General features: G+C 37.7%; 1 protein-coding gene across 1 annotated transcript in view; it reads right to left on the reverse strand.

Moving 5' to 3' along the window:
- The window catches only part of FBN2 (fibrillin 2), a 258,860-nt gene that overhangs the window by 127,450 nt on the left and 116,863 nt on the right, over nucleotides 1-14,547 (reverse strand). The window contains exon 8 of the mRNA XM_045487659.1: nucleotides 4,701-4,826. Within this exon, the coding sequence (XP_045343615.1) occupies nucleotides 4,701-4,826 (126 nt within the window). The remainder of the gene's footprint in view (nucleotides 1-4,700; nucleotides 4,827-14,547) is intronic.

Consider the following 14,547-nt stretch of genomic DNA (forward strand, 5'->3'; position numbering starts at 1 on the left):
TTTCCAACTATTTCCTTCCCTCAGCTCTCTTTCTCAGATGAACTCTTCGCACCCTCTCCAGAGCCCCTCACACAAAGTTTCTGTGTCTTGCTCATGCCTTTCTTCTTTGCTTGGCAAACCTCTGTTCCCTTTATGAAGCGCCTACCTGTGTGCCAGAGTCTACGCCAGTGCCCATTTCCTCAAGAATTTTTGACTTATAGCATCCAGTGCCTACAAAACGATTTAGCAATTAATCACCTATGGCCTCAAATGTTCTTCTTATTTTTTTTTCACATTATGTTTTCAGGTTTTGTTTCCTTAAGAATATTCCACGGCAATATAGTGCACTGAAACTTTTGTAAGGCTCAAGAAAATGTCCTAGGATGTTGTAGCTATAAGATTTCTGAACGCTCTCATTTTCTGAATTTCATTGGCTTTGCTGCTGACTGGTGCTTTTGTATCTCTGCTCAAGGTCCCTGCTGGATCTGTTCATAACAGCAGCAGGCAGGTCATCTTGCATACAGAATTTGCTCACTGCTCTTATCAATTCATTAATTACTCATTGCTGCCTGGCAATCACTCTCTTTGCCTATATAACAACGTGGAAATTAGGTATCAATAATGCCAGAGTATTCTAAAACGACACAAAGGTCATTAAATTGGGCTATTAAAAATGCTTCTAAGAAAAAGATTATTAGGCATATTTCTACTCTTTTTAGAACTGACGTATGTTAGTACTCTGCGTTGAAAAGAAAGCTCTGTCCTGGATATTAAAAAGAAAACTTGATAAAACATACTAGATAAAATTAAATTAGGCACTTGACTTTCATATTTAGTATAAAGTAAAATGGGAAAACTATCCTAGTTTAAAATTAAAATGCCCAGCTAAATTCTTCTGTCATATGAAACTGTTTACCTACCCATAAAAGAAAAAAAGGCAGTTTATTGATGCTTTACCCATGATCTTAGCCAAAAGGCCAAGAAGCGATTATTGATGCTTTATAATGTGGTATAGACTCAGGATATTTTTGTTAACTAGAATAAGAAATTATGGCAGCATTAAGCCTTCAAGGAGATAACATGCATTTTCATACTCAAAAAAAAAGTTCTTAGTCCAGCCAACTCATTATTGTCAGTATGCATGTGGTTATAAAATAAATAGCATAGAAATATCCAGGACATACATAATTCAATCATAAACAAATACAGTCTAAGAAAATACAGAGTCAAATTTTTAAAAATTAAAATCAAAGATCTCTTACACATTAAAACATCAGATTTGTTTTTTTTTCCATATGGAAAACACATCCTTACTCCAAATTTAACACAGTTATTCAAAAATGTTTTAAGGTAGTTACTTAATTTAACTATGGTTTTATAATTTTGGAGTGTCATTCTCCCCTCCTTAGGGGATCTCCTTTGTTCCTGGGTCAGGATGTCAACACTGAAATGAATGGAGACTCTCACGCTTAGCACAGGACTCAAAGTGCCTCAGCTCTTAGAAGCTTAAGCAGGCTCTTGTCTTAGGGGCATCCTGGACCCCAACACACCATGTCCAGCAGGATGCCAAATGATGTAAAGCAGTTATTAACCAACACAAAATCCTTACATCCAACATCATCTACTTCATCCATTTGCTGGTTTTCTATCCATTCGTAAAAGATTTATTGAGCCCACAGGACTACACAAGTCACCATATGAGGCTCCCAGGGAGCAGCATAACGCAGAACCAATGGAGCTTATAGTCTGACTGACATATAGAGTGTAAATATCTGTGCAATGTGAGAAAGCCAGAAATGAAGGAAATGAAAAATATTATGGGACGGGCTGATTAATTGTGCCCAAGAAGAAAATGTGACATCTAACTGGGGACTCAGAGGACGAGTCAGGTTTTAATGAGCACAGTGAGGGGACATCAAGATGCTTCAGAAGAGAAGCTATCATGGACAAAGGTATGGCAGTTTGGTCATGTACAGCAGTGACAGAAATGTGAGTGTTGAGGCAGCAAGCTATTAGCAATGGATCTTGAATAAAAGCTGGGACCAGGTTCTGAAGGGCTTTGAATGTTCAGGTAAAGACTTAAAACTTTACAGAGACAGGCAAGAGATGAAGAGAGTTTATGGTAATTTCAAAGTAAATCAAGTATCTGACACTGAAGAGAAACCACCTCCATAAATCACTGGGAATCTTGATCTTGATTATCAGAATATAACAAAGACTATGCCTCTTTTTCAATGCAAAAAAAAAAAAAAATGAACACAAATTGTTTGACTAAAGTATTTAGAAATTTTAAAAAATCAAACATGAGGATATAATTTGGAAATATAATATAAAAGACTAACATTTGTTGCGTCAAATTCTTCTAACTGATTTATTTCCCTTATCACCCCTTAAAAACCTCCATTCCAATCCATTCTCAAAGGCCTTCAATTACTCTACAGTGCCTACCAAATAAAATACAAATCAAATACCTTACTTGGATTTCCAGAACTTCACAATAATAGAGTCGCTTACGTCTCCAGTCTCCCTTTTTCACCTTGCCATATTCTAGAACATAAGTTTCCTGAAACCAGGATCAATGGCATCCAGCAAGTGATGTTCAATGATGGCTTCCAAATGGCTATTTCTCCTACAGCGTTGGGTCTATGTCTGTTTCAAGGTGGCGAATGTGTGGATGTGTGTGTACACACAGTATCTTCCTACACAGTTTTAGAAAATCAAGCCAGTGGGGGTAGTTCTTACTAGTTTTCAACTCTGACAGCTGACTTTGAAATTATGTTACATAAATTGGACTTACATGCAGTGATTCAATGGGCATACTGACCCTAAAACTGATTAAATTTTCTCCATGTTATAGACCTAATATTCCACATAAAATGTTTGACCTAACGTAAGATAGGAACTTTGATGTATTCATAAAGAACAAACAACTATCATTCAAATCTTGTCACTCTAAGAGGGGAGAGGAAGGCTAGAAGCAGACATCCTACCTCTTAAAGCAGATTGTTCATATGGTGCTAAAGAAACCACTCAGGCTAAGACCTTGATATTTAGACACAGGTTATCCACTGCCTTAAAGTAGGTAAGGAGGCAGCGTAGTGGGGCAGCAACACAGATGCAGGTGTTACTGGAGCAATCTGGATAAGAACACTGGTTCCATCTATTGGCTCTGTACTATTGTGTAAGTCACTTAAATTCTCTGAACCTCAAATGTCATTGTCTGCAAATCTAAATAATTACACATATCACACAGAGCTATTACAAGGATTACATAACATATGGGTCCAGTGGAGGCATATATATCCTTCTTCTCCTCCTCGTAATAACAATAAATATATTTTATGAACACAGGGGAAGGGAAGGAAAAATAAAATAAAATAAAATAAAAAAGAGAGAAGGAGGCAAACCATAAGAGATTCTTAAATATAGAACTGAGGGTTGATGGAGGGGTATGGAGGGAGGGATGAGCTAAATGGGTGATGGGCATTAAGGAGGGCATGTGTTGGGTTGAGCACTGGGTGATATACGTAAGTGATGAATCACTAAATTCTACTCCTGAAACCAGTATTACACTATATGTTAACTAACTTGAAGTTAAAAAAAAGGAAAAAAACAATAAAGAATATTTTATTGCACATTTACTAGAAGAAACTGAAATACAGACAGGTCAGTATATTGCTCAAGGCCCCGCAGCTATGAGATAATGAGGTAAGATAGCTGTCCAATGCCTTACATGTGGCATGTGTCTCATAAATGGTAACTATTATTTATTTTAATTTTTAAAATTTGTATTTATTTTTGAGAGAGAGAGAGAGAGAGAGAGAGAGAGAGAGACAGAGTGCAAGCAGCAGAGGAACACAGAGAGGAAGACAGAATCCAAAGCAGGCTCCAGGCTCCAGGGTGTCAGCACAGAGCCCGACATGGGGTCGAACCCATGAACCATGAGTTCATGACCTGAGCCAAAATCAGACGCCCAACTGACCAAGCCACCCAAGTGCCCCATAAATGCTAACTATTATTTTCACTACCACTACCTCTGTTTCTTCTATGACAGCCATTGTTGTTCTTCTATTATTTAGGATGACAACAGTATTTTGAAGGAGGGATCCCCATCCCTCATGTTCACTGTTGGATGGGTGCCCTAAGTTTAAGCTTTGCTCAATAAAGGATGACCTACATCATAACTGAGAAGCAGGGTTTCATTTGTCTAAACAAAGGAAAACATACAAATGTATTTGGCTCTACTCTGAATATGTTTAAAACACAAAATTAAAGGTGTCAATTTCTTTTCTGCAATAATTATTTTCACTAGAATAAACAAGCTCTAAGTAAATAAGACACTGACATGCATTCATAATGAATGCATAGCAACATAAGAAACTTTAATTACTACATCCCGGCTTCCAAGGCAGATTAAAAAAAAATCTTTCTCCGGCCTTTTTGTCTCTAGCACTGGCCAAGAGCAATGTCTTGAGGAAGTCTTTCTTCATTTCCAAAATGACTCTGACAACATAAAACAAACCCAGATGGCTTGTGAAACTGAAGTCTTTGCAAAGAGCACCTGGTCTATCAATCCCTCAATAGTGGTACCATTTATTTTAAACAACCTTTTCAGCCATTTACCCAATGGTTTTATAATCGTTGCCATCTTCATACGTGTTTGGGCTATTCTGTTATTATAAAGGAGCACTGTATTGTGCCTTCAAAAATCCAAGGCTTACCGATGCACCGAGAGCCATCTGTTGAGGTTACATATCCACGTGGACAAACGCAAAAATAGCTTCCCACGGTGTTGGAACATTCGCCAGTCACACATATCCCAGGAATGACGCTGCACTCATCGATGTCTAATCAAGGGAAGGAGGAGAAGATGATTGAGAAAGGCCTCCATTAAATAGCTTTTACAAGGGATTTTTTTTTTTTAAAGAGTATCAGAGTACTCATGGTTGATTAGGTCAGATCATATAACCCTGAATATATTCTTGTTTCAGACCCTGAAGAATTTCTCACACACATCTATGGGAACTGAGATGAAAGCAAACTCCCATGGCAGTAAAACAACGCCAACTAAAGCAAAACTCTATATCCTTTTCTCCCCCACAAATACAACTTAAATTGAAAATAAGTAAAAATGTCAATGTTTTAGTTTCCATTCTACATCAATTAGGAATTATCCTACTACGGTTTTTAAAAAACACATACGGGATTACATTTTAAAAAACACATACGGGATTACATTTTAGTGGAATAACTAAATACATTTAAAAATTTATAGCTAATTTTCACACTAATTATTTAAGCCAACAGAGGCAGCACAAATTTTTTTTTTCTATTTGGCTTCAGGATATGTTTTCGTACTTCCATTTGAATATGGGTATATTTGACATTCTGGGAATTAACTTTAAATCTAAAATAATACAGAAACATGGCAGAGGGCAAACTTGGGAGGCTTTGGGAGGTGTCCAGTTTTCCTATTGTACCTCCCTGTACTTACCCGTTCAGCTTACTCAATGCTGGGACTAGTCTATCGCCTTACACGTTAATCAAAGGTCTGCTTTCTTTTAAGCTTTCACTAAAGCAGAAAACCTGGCCATTTACATAAGCCTTAATCTATTTTTCTTCTAGTTCAGTAAGCAGAGAAAGGTCGAAAGTCAAACAAAACTACAATTAGGTACACTGGGAGCTAATTGCTAATACATTTACAAGGAAATGAGCAATTGTAAGGGAAACCCAGTAGTTGGCCATCTTCTTTAAAGCACAAAGACCAATGAATACAGGGAAAAGTCATAAACGTGGATGATTACTGACCAGCAAACCTGAGCTTTTAGATTCTTTTGTTTTTTTTTAATTTGCATATATATTTTTTTAATGTATCAAAACAGGAAAAAATTATATTCTTGTAAATACAAGGAAAGAAATTTTAAACCCCACAATTTTCAGAAATGGTTGGCAATCTCTTTTTTGAATTCCTCTATTAATCTAATCATTCTTTTTTCCCCCATTTAGTCTGACAAGTTACTCTTGCCTACAAGCTGCGTCATGAAATAACTATAAGCCTGTATGTCTTCTTGGAATGTTCTCATAAAAAAATTTATCAGATTCAGACATTCCCTGAAATAATATCTTCATTTGAGGTTTAGCAGTTAGCCACTGAAGGCACAGTGGTACAAATCAAAATTGACCAATTCCCTAAGAGAGAGCAGAATTCTAACATGAATTGACTTCATGAGAAGCAAATACATAATGTGGTGCTGTTACCATCAGATTTAATCCAACAAAATGAAACCATGTGTGCAAAATTAGGACCTATTGCATCTTATACTGCTATCTAAGTGCAGTGCTTCTTAATAAAACTGACCGTGGATTCAGAACAGAAAGGAGGCTAGAAATTTACACTTTAATCACCAAATACATTGATCAATCACTCCAGGATAAGGAAGACGATAAAAGAGAACAGAACACAGTAAAGTAGGAAGCAGCACAAAGGTGAAACACCACAAGTTGCCTTCTGATCCTTTAAAGTCATACCAACAGTCAAGGCACTTATGAAGACCAGGATTGATCTAAATTCTTAAAAATTAGAAACCTTAAGTCCTTCATTTAAGCATTAACTCTTATTTCTAGGCATTTCCTTTCATAATAAAGAGCTTCTTTGTGCTCTATTTCCAAATACCCTCCTTAACAACAAAGAGAAGAAAACTGAAAAATGTTTGACATTTTTCTTTTTCCTTAAAAAATCTGGAACAGAGAGGAACACATGGAGTGATATTAAATTTGTGGTTTTGTGTTAAATATTTTATTGTACAAAAACTCCATGTTTCAAAATTCTTAGAATTAACTACAAACCTTAAAAAAGTTAGCTTCCAAGTAATTGTATGTAAAAGGCTCCCGCTCAAGTATTTAGGAATCCTATATGAAAAATAGGAATTTATTTCATTATTGGGTAGACTCCCTACCCTAATTTTTAAAATTCAGTGCTTTATTTTTAACTGACCAAAACACTCTGCATTTCAATGCAGTCATGCCCAATATTTATTCATCAATTAATATTTAAATTTATCATTAATGTTTATGGTAAGAAGGATGTGTGCAAATATAAAGTACACACTGCATGGTGAGATATACATAAGTGTGTCTAAGGGTGAGGAGTGTATTCACAGGAAAAGGCAAAGTCTTAATAAAAGGAGTTGGTTTCATTCATCCTCTGCATATCTGATGTGCCTCCACCCACATCCCTTGAAATATTTTTTAAAGTTTATTTATTAGTTTGGAGGTTTTTGTAGGCAGATATCAGAAAAACTGGTCTAAATGGACATAAAGGAAATATTTAACAGCTTATGTATTTGGATGTCCATAGGCATGGACGTCAGGATTGGTTTAAGCCGAGGTCTATTGCTCAGTTTCTCTGAGATGTGTTCAACTATGCACTCCTCTGTGCTGTGACTTGATTCTTAGACTGCCTTCCTTGATGGGAGCAAAAAGGCTGTAGCAATTCTAGGCTAGACCTTTGACTAGGACATCTAGTTAGAAGAGAGGGTGTCTCTTCCCAGGGCTTTCTCTTAGGAGAGAGAAAACTTTTTCCCAGGAGCACCCGCAAATCTTCTCTTTTGTCCTAATGTTTTGATCTGTATTCCTTTAGCCAGGAGAATATGCTGATTGGCAAAGGGCTGGAGTCCTGAACCAATTACTGTGGCAAGCAGAATGCAGTCAGTTTTAGACTAATAAAGAACAACAAGAATAGAAACCAGCATGGGTGAGCATATCTGAAAATATAGCACAGTTGGAGCATGGAAAGTATACCAGAATGGGTAGGAAGTTGACAGAAGTGAAGTTTAGCTAGTTAGCCATACTATGAACCCTGGAGAGCCCTCCCAAGGGCTTTGACTTTTATTCTGAGGTGATTTATGGTGTCTATGAAGGAGTTTAAATTAAGTAAAAACATTATGTAAGCAAATCAATATTTTAGAAAGGTAATTCTTGTGTTTAATGTAGACAATGAATAGTCCAGTGATCAGTGATGACAGCATAGAGGAGGCTTTATGATGAGGAAGAGAATACATATTCATGAGACAAGAGGAAGGAGAAATCAACAGGATTTTTGCAACAGGATTGTAAACATCTAGCTTGATTAGCGAGGGAGACAACGGTAGTGCTATTAACAGAGAATGGGACATGGAGGAACATTTTGAGGTTAAGCCAGGTTTTGGCTTTTTTGAACTTGAGATTTTTACGAGAAGTGGGTAGCAATTCCAACTACATAGCTACAAAATTGAAACTTATATATAAGGGGTAAAGATGTACATTTGTGATTTATCACCAACTCAATGGACTATATTTGAAGTTGTAGCAATAAATGAGATGTCCAAAGAAGATACATGAATGAAAAGAGTTGAATTTAAGGAGGGAACTTCTGAGAACCACCACCATATAAAAAAAGAAAGCCAAAGGAAGCAAAGTCAGCATAGGAGACTGGGAAGGAAAAAAGAAGGAGAGAAGACGGAGAGTATGAGGAATGGAGGTGAGCAACAACACTGACAAAAGGAGAGGGTTGTTGGGTGTGGCATGGAAGGACTGGAAAGAGCTTGGTAATTTGAAGAAGTTGAATACAGATTTTTTTTTTTAAGAGAATTAGATCTAAGCAAAACCATCTGATAGATTTGACTGCCAAACCACAGAACCTCATATTTGTCAACCAACATTTACAACATTTACTGTAAATCTTACTCTAAGCAGAATATAATGAATAATTTGATAAGCAGTGCTAAGTGTGATCTCAGATATCACTGAATTCTAAGAACACTGCCCTAGAGATTCTGTCAATCCCAATACGGACGTCATATGATAAAGCAGTCCCTGTAACAATTATGTTACAGAGAACTTAGAACAAACAAGACATTTTGTTTTAAACAAGTGTTTGTATCTTATTTCCATCAATGCCAAGGAACTATATGTATTTGGTCTAGTCTGCATACTTTTCTTTTTGGTATAGGAAAAAAGTGTATTTCCATTTTACACTGAACCATGAATATGCTATTTAAATTTATGACTAAATTTTAAGTGCAACAAATGGCTACCTTCTTCAAGCCTTTATGAAGACAACAATCATTACCAAAATGGCAAAATAAGCTGTAATGGAAAATTAACGTTTGCTTTCCCCTTTTCAGATTTTGAAAGTATGGTGTGTATTACTTGTACTCAGAATTCCACTGATTATTCATAAACAGATTTACTGAAATATAATATTATATGGTAGTACAATTCACCCACTTACAGTGAAAAATTAAATGGTTTTTAGTTCATCTACAGGGTTGTACAACCACCACTACAACTTAATTTTAGAACATGTTCATTCCCCCGGAAGTACTTCCATCCCAGCACTCTCCTGACCTGCCTCTATGCTTCAGAGAGTAAGTAACCTAAGTATAACTAAAAAATCCACAACTAATAACAACTCATCCGTCTCTATAGGGTTGCCTGTTCTAGACATTTCATATAAATGCGATCATAAAATATATGGTTTTTCGTGACTGGCATCTTTCACTTAGCATGTTTTCAATGTTTCTCAATGTTGTGGCATATATTAGTACCTTATTCCTTCTAATTGCTGAATAATATTCCATTGTATGGATATATCACATTTTATTCATTCATTCCTCAGTTGGTGGATATTCAAGCTGTTTCCATCTTTTGGCTGTTGTGGATAAAGCTGTATGAACACTTGGGTACTAGTTTTATGTGGACATATGCTCTAATTTCACTTGGGTATACATCTAGCCTGGGCATCACAGCCTGAGCTGAAATCAAGAGTCGGATGCCCAACTAATGGAGCTACCCAGGCGCCCCAGAATTTTACTTTTGATGGGGTTTAAGGAGTACACTTACCACGGTGAGTACTGAACAATGTAAAGAAGTGCTGAATCACTAAAGAGTACACCTGAACTAATATAAAACTGTACGTTAACTATACTGGAATTAAAATTAAAAACTTAATAAAAAGACAATTTTACTTTTGGTAAAAATATCTGCCAATGTTGATAAACACAGGGCTAAGGTAAGAACAGGGAAGGGACAGTAGAGATAATAACATGGTCCAGGCTGCAGTTAATGAGGGGGGACTAGGAAAGGAAATAATAAATGAAAGAAACGTCCTGAAAGTTAAAGTAAGAATAAGAGAAAGGGATGGTAAGATTTCATTATTGAACTTATATTAACAAAATTAATAAAATCAAGGAAAAATATTTTGGGGGAAGTTGATGGTTTCATCACAAACATTTTGAGCTAATAATATCTAGAAAGTAGCCGAAAATCCAGGATAGATCTTTATAAAGGGACCAGCAGCTATAGATAAACACAGATGAAACCATCAGTGTGAAGTGAGTGAAGAAAAAAAAGAAAAGAAAGATCACCAGGATTACTGAAAAGTGATTTAAATTTTATTTATTCATTTTTTTTTAACAATTTATATATTAAAGAGGTCAAATGTGACAGGCAGGACAGTGACTCTACCAATGAAGTCAGAGTCCTAATCCTGGGAACCTGTGAATATGTTAGTTCATATGACAAGGGAGAATCAAGATTGCTCATCAACTCATCTTGAGATGAGGAGACAGTCTTGGATTATCTGGTCCTGGGTCCAATATAATCAAGAGTTCTTATAAGTGGGAGATGAGGTAGAAATGTCAGATCCGGAGAGAGATTTGAAGATGCTGCACCATTAACTTTGAAGACGGAAGGGGGCCACAAGCCAGTAACGAAGGAAGTTTCTAGAAATCAGGTAAGTAAAGAAAATGAATTCTCCCCTAGACACTGCAGAAGGAATAGGCTGTCCTGCCGATACCTTGACTTCAGCCTGGTGAGACCCATTCTGGACATGTGATTTCCAATAAAAAAATAACTCTGTGTTTTAAGCCACTAAGTTTTTGGTAATATGTTATAGCAATATTAGGAAACTAAGACATCAAGGAATAATATTTAAGAAGGAAAAGGGTAACCAAGAATGATAAATGCTACGAAGGATTCATGAGAACGAAGGCAATTTTACAAAGGGGTAAGAAATAATTGGTGGGGTGGTAGTGAGATTGCTGCTACAGACTACGCTTTTAGGAAACTTCACAGTGAACAAAGTCAGAAAGAACATAGTGACAGGTGACTAAAGAGAAAGTGGACAGAGGTTTTATGTACATGGCCTTGATTGCAGATAAGACAAAGAGTCAGGAAAGAGAAGAGACACAAGTTAGAAACTGAGCCAATTAACAGCAAGAGTCAGGAGTCTTAGAAAGGTGATGGAGTAAAGTACAGAGCTGGAACATTCTGCTCTGGAAAGACGGGAAGACACTTCATCAAAGGCAGGGAATATGGAAAATGGGGTTATAGTAAGAGAATCTGAGGTTAAGTTCATGTCAAATAGCTTCAGTCTTTTAGGTAAAATAAAGGACAGATGTTACAAAACTTTAACGTACACACACACACACACACACACACACACACACACACACAATGACCTGGAAGACATGCAGATTGTGACTTCCAGTCAAGATGCTCTGGTACTCCCCTCTGCTCCAATCACATAACAGTGACAGATGACATACAAAAATAAAAAATAAAAATAAAACAAGAGACCCAGCTGGTTGCAAAACACGAGATACATGTTTCCTTGGACCACAAACAGAATTTCACAGCAGTGAGCAGAGCTGAAACCTGGGGTCTGATGGACTCCTTCTCCAGAAGCTGGCGCTGGTAGCTGAGAGATCAGAGTTATACCTGATGTCAATGTGGTGTGACCAATACTATGAGCAGTGCAACGAGCAGCGCATGATTAAAGGGAAACACAGAAGAGAAATGGGTCAGGACAGACTTCCACAGGACATTCATAGTCACACCAAAACATGTCAGAAAACAGGCCCCCACCAGGCTATGAAGATGAAGTGGAATACTGTTTTCCAGGCAGAGGGAAGAGCATACACAAAAGGTGAGGCAAGAAGGAGCATGATTTATTTGAAGAAGTAAGTAAATGTTAATGGACTGAATCAAAGAGTGCATAGAAAGAAAGGAAGCTAGAGAGGAAAGCAGAGGATGGTCATGCAGGAATTTTATCAAGAAGTTGGGGGACTCAAACACAGGAGGGACATGGCCCACCATGGACTTTGGAAAGATCACTGTGCCTACAATGTGGACAAAAGACCACGGTGGGACAAGTAGGAGATAGGGAGATCCCAAAGAAAGGTGCCTCAGTAATCCAAGAGATAATGGGGAAGAAAGGACAGTCATGCCAGGAAAGGGAGGAGTCAAGAGCGGCCCCAGCTTCAGGAGTACAATGAGGTATATGGGAAGCACTGGTAAGGTACATACCCACAGGCTGGGTCCAGAGGTGCTACAGACAATATCTGTGCATGCTTCGGCTGACATAACTGTGGGGTGGTGTACAGGCCTACTGGGAGGCTGCACACGAAGGAAGGAGATACAGGAGACAGACACAGGCACTCCAGTGATGGGGGCTGGGGGCAGGCAACCACATGTAGATGATTTTTTTCTGCAGGAATACCAGGCAAGCTACGGAGTAGGAAAAGTCTACCTGGTAATCTTGATGAAATGAGTTTCACATGACTGCACAGACTGCAGAGGGTTCTAGAATAAGTCAGAATATAGGAAGTAGAGCCTAACTGTAGATAATTCCCAAGTCTGATGTGGAAGAGAAAGAAAAGAGAGGGCAGTAGCTCAAAATGAAGATAGAAAGGGAAAGGTATCTTTTTAGGATGATGGAAAATACCCCAATCCACTGTATATCCACTGTACAGGGATGCTGTCTATCATTTACTATCAATATGCTTGTGGTACCTCAGCATTTCACTATAGTACTATTATATATTCCTTCTTGGTCCCTCTTTCCTCTTGTTATTAATCTTAAGGAAGTACATTTAAAATAGTCTCTGTGCATTAACCTTAATGAGCACTAAAGGGACTTTTTAATTAACTGCTTTGTTTTTGTTTTCGTTGGTTTTTTTTTTTTTTTTTTTGGTCTGGGGGCATCTGGGTGGCTCAGTTGGTTAAACGTCTGATTCTTGATTTCAGCTCAGGTCATGATCTCACTGTTCATGGGATTGAGTCCCACGTCAGGCTCTGTGCTGACAGCACGCAGCCTGCTTGGGATTCCCTCTCTCTCTCTCTGACCCTCCTCCATGCACATCCTTTCTCTCTCTCTCTCTCTCTCCCTCTCAAAATAAACAAATAAACTTTTTTAAAAAAGTTCTTTTGTCTCTTTAGGCAAAATAATGACATTATTTAAAAAGACCACTTCTATAGCCACGTAACAAATGGTTCTCTTTTGGCTTGAAATCAATACTGCATCTTTCTAAACACTCATTTGGAGTAACTGATGCATGAAGTAACAGCAGCAAGAGGCACTTGCATTACTGGGCTTTCTAAGATTAAAACAACAGTTGGAAAGCTATTTCTATTTCAAAAGACATAAAAGTCACTGATAACCCAGGCAAACAACAGGAGCTTACATTTTTGGTCTGCATCCCCCAATGGTATTTCTTGGGAAGCGGAGATATTTACCAGAAGGGGTTTCCCTTTCCTTTCCTTTCTCTGTCTCTTTTTCCAATTTACACAGGGTGGAAACATCATGTTACCCTTTTAAACAAGTAAGATGAAATCCTCTACAAGTTCTGAAACAATGAAAACTTAAATTGAGGATGCTGAGCTTCTAGAGGAGAATATTTTTAACAACTGAGTGGTGAGCTGTTAAAACTATGTCCTCCAGAAGCTTTCTTTCTTCCCATCCTTTCTACCCTCCACAACTGCCTTAAACATTTAAATACAGGGAAATTAAATTGAAAGCCTCCTTTAATGTTGGGTAAAACCTACAATTTGAACAACAAAAAAGTCAGGAAATTCCAAAGTTAAATTTGCTATAACCATTTGGACTTGGCCAAAATGCAAGAATTTAATATTTTCTGTTCCCTTTTTTTTTCTTGTTAAGCATTAGGACATTGAGATGTAATTATAAAACCCTCAGGATCTCAAGATGTATTTTGGCTTAATACAGTAAAACCCTTGATTTAAGAAAACTTTATCAGGGTAGGAATTAAGATGGTGGGGCAGCAGGGAGACCCTTAGTTTATCTCCTCCCTGAAACACAGCTTGACCAGCACCAAACCATTTTTGCACACCTAGGAAATTAATCTGGGGATTAACACAACAATCTGCATAACTTGAGAGAAAAGCTGAAGAGGGTAAGAAGCTGTTTTTGTGGAGAGAGGACAGAGGAGAGGGGGGAAAAGAACACCAGAGGAGAGACAGCAGTGCACTGGGAAAGTGCAGAAAATACATTCCCCCAAAAGGAGTTGGAGAGAAAAAGAGACAAAGAGTAAAAACACTCGCAAGTGATTGAACAAGAAATCTGTTCCCCAAAACCACTGATAGGAAGAAAAGAGAGGGTTTCATTACCACCAGGATTGTACAAACAGTGGAGTGCAGAGTCTGAAGTTCTGGAAGCTCAGTGCCTGGAGGTGCTCTGGTGAGGAAGTAGGGCGGGGAGCAGGAAGTGGGGTCTGAGGGGTCCATGTG

This window comes from Leopardus geoffroyi, chromosome A1 (genome assembly GCF_018350155.1).
Source record: "Leopardus geoffroyi isolate Oge1 chromosome A1, O.geoffroyi_Oge1_pat1.0, whole genome shotgun sequence".
Classification (NCBI taxonomy): domain Eukaryota; kingdom Metazoa; phylum Chordata; class Mammalia; order Carnivora; family Felidae; genus Leopardus; species Leopardus geoffroyi.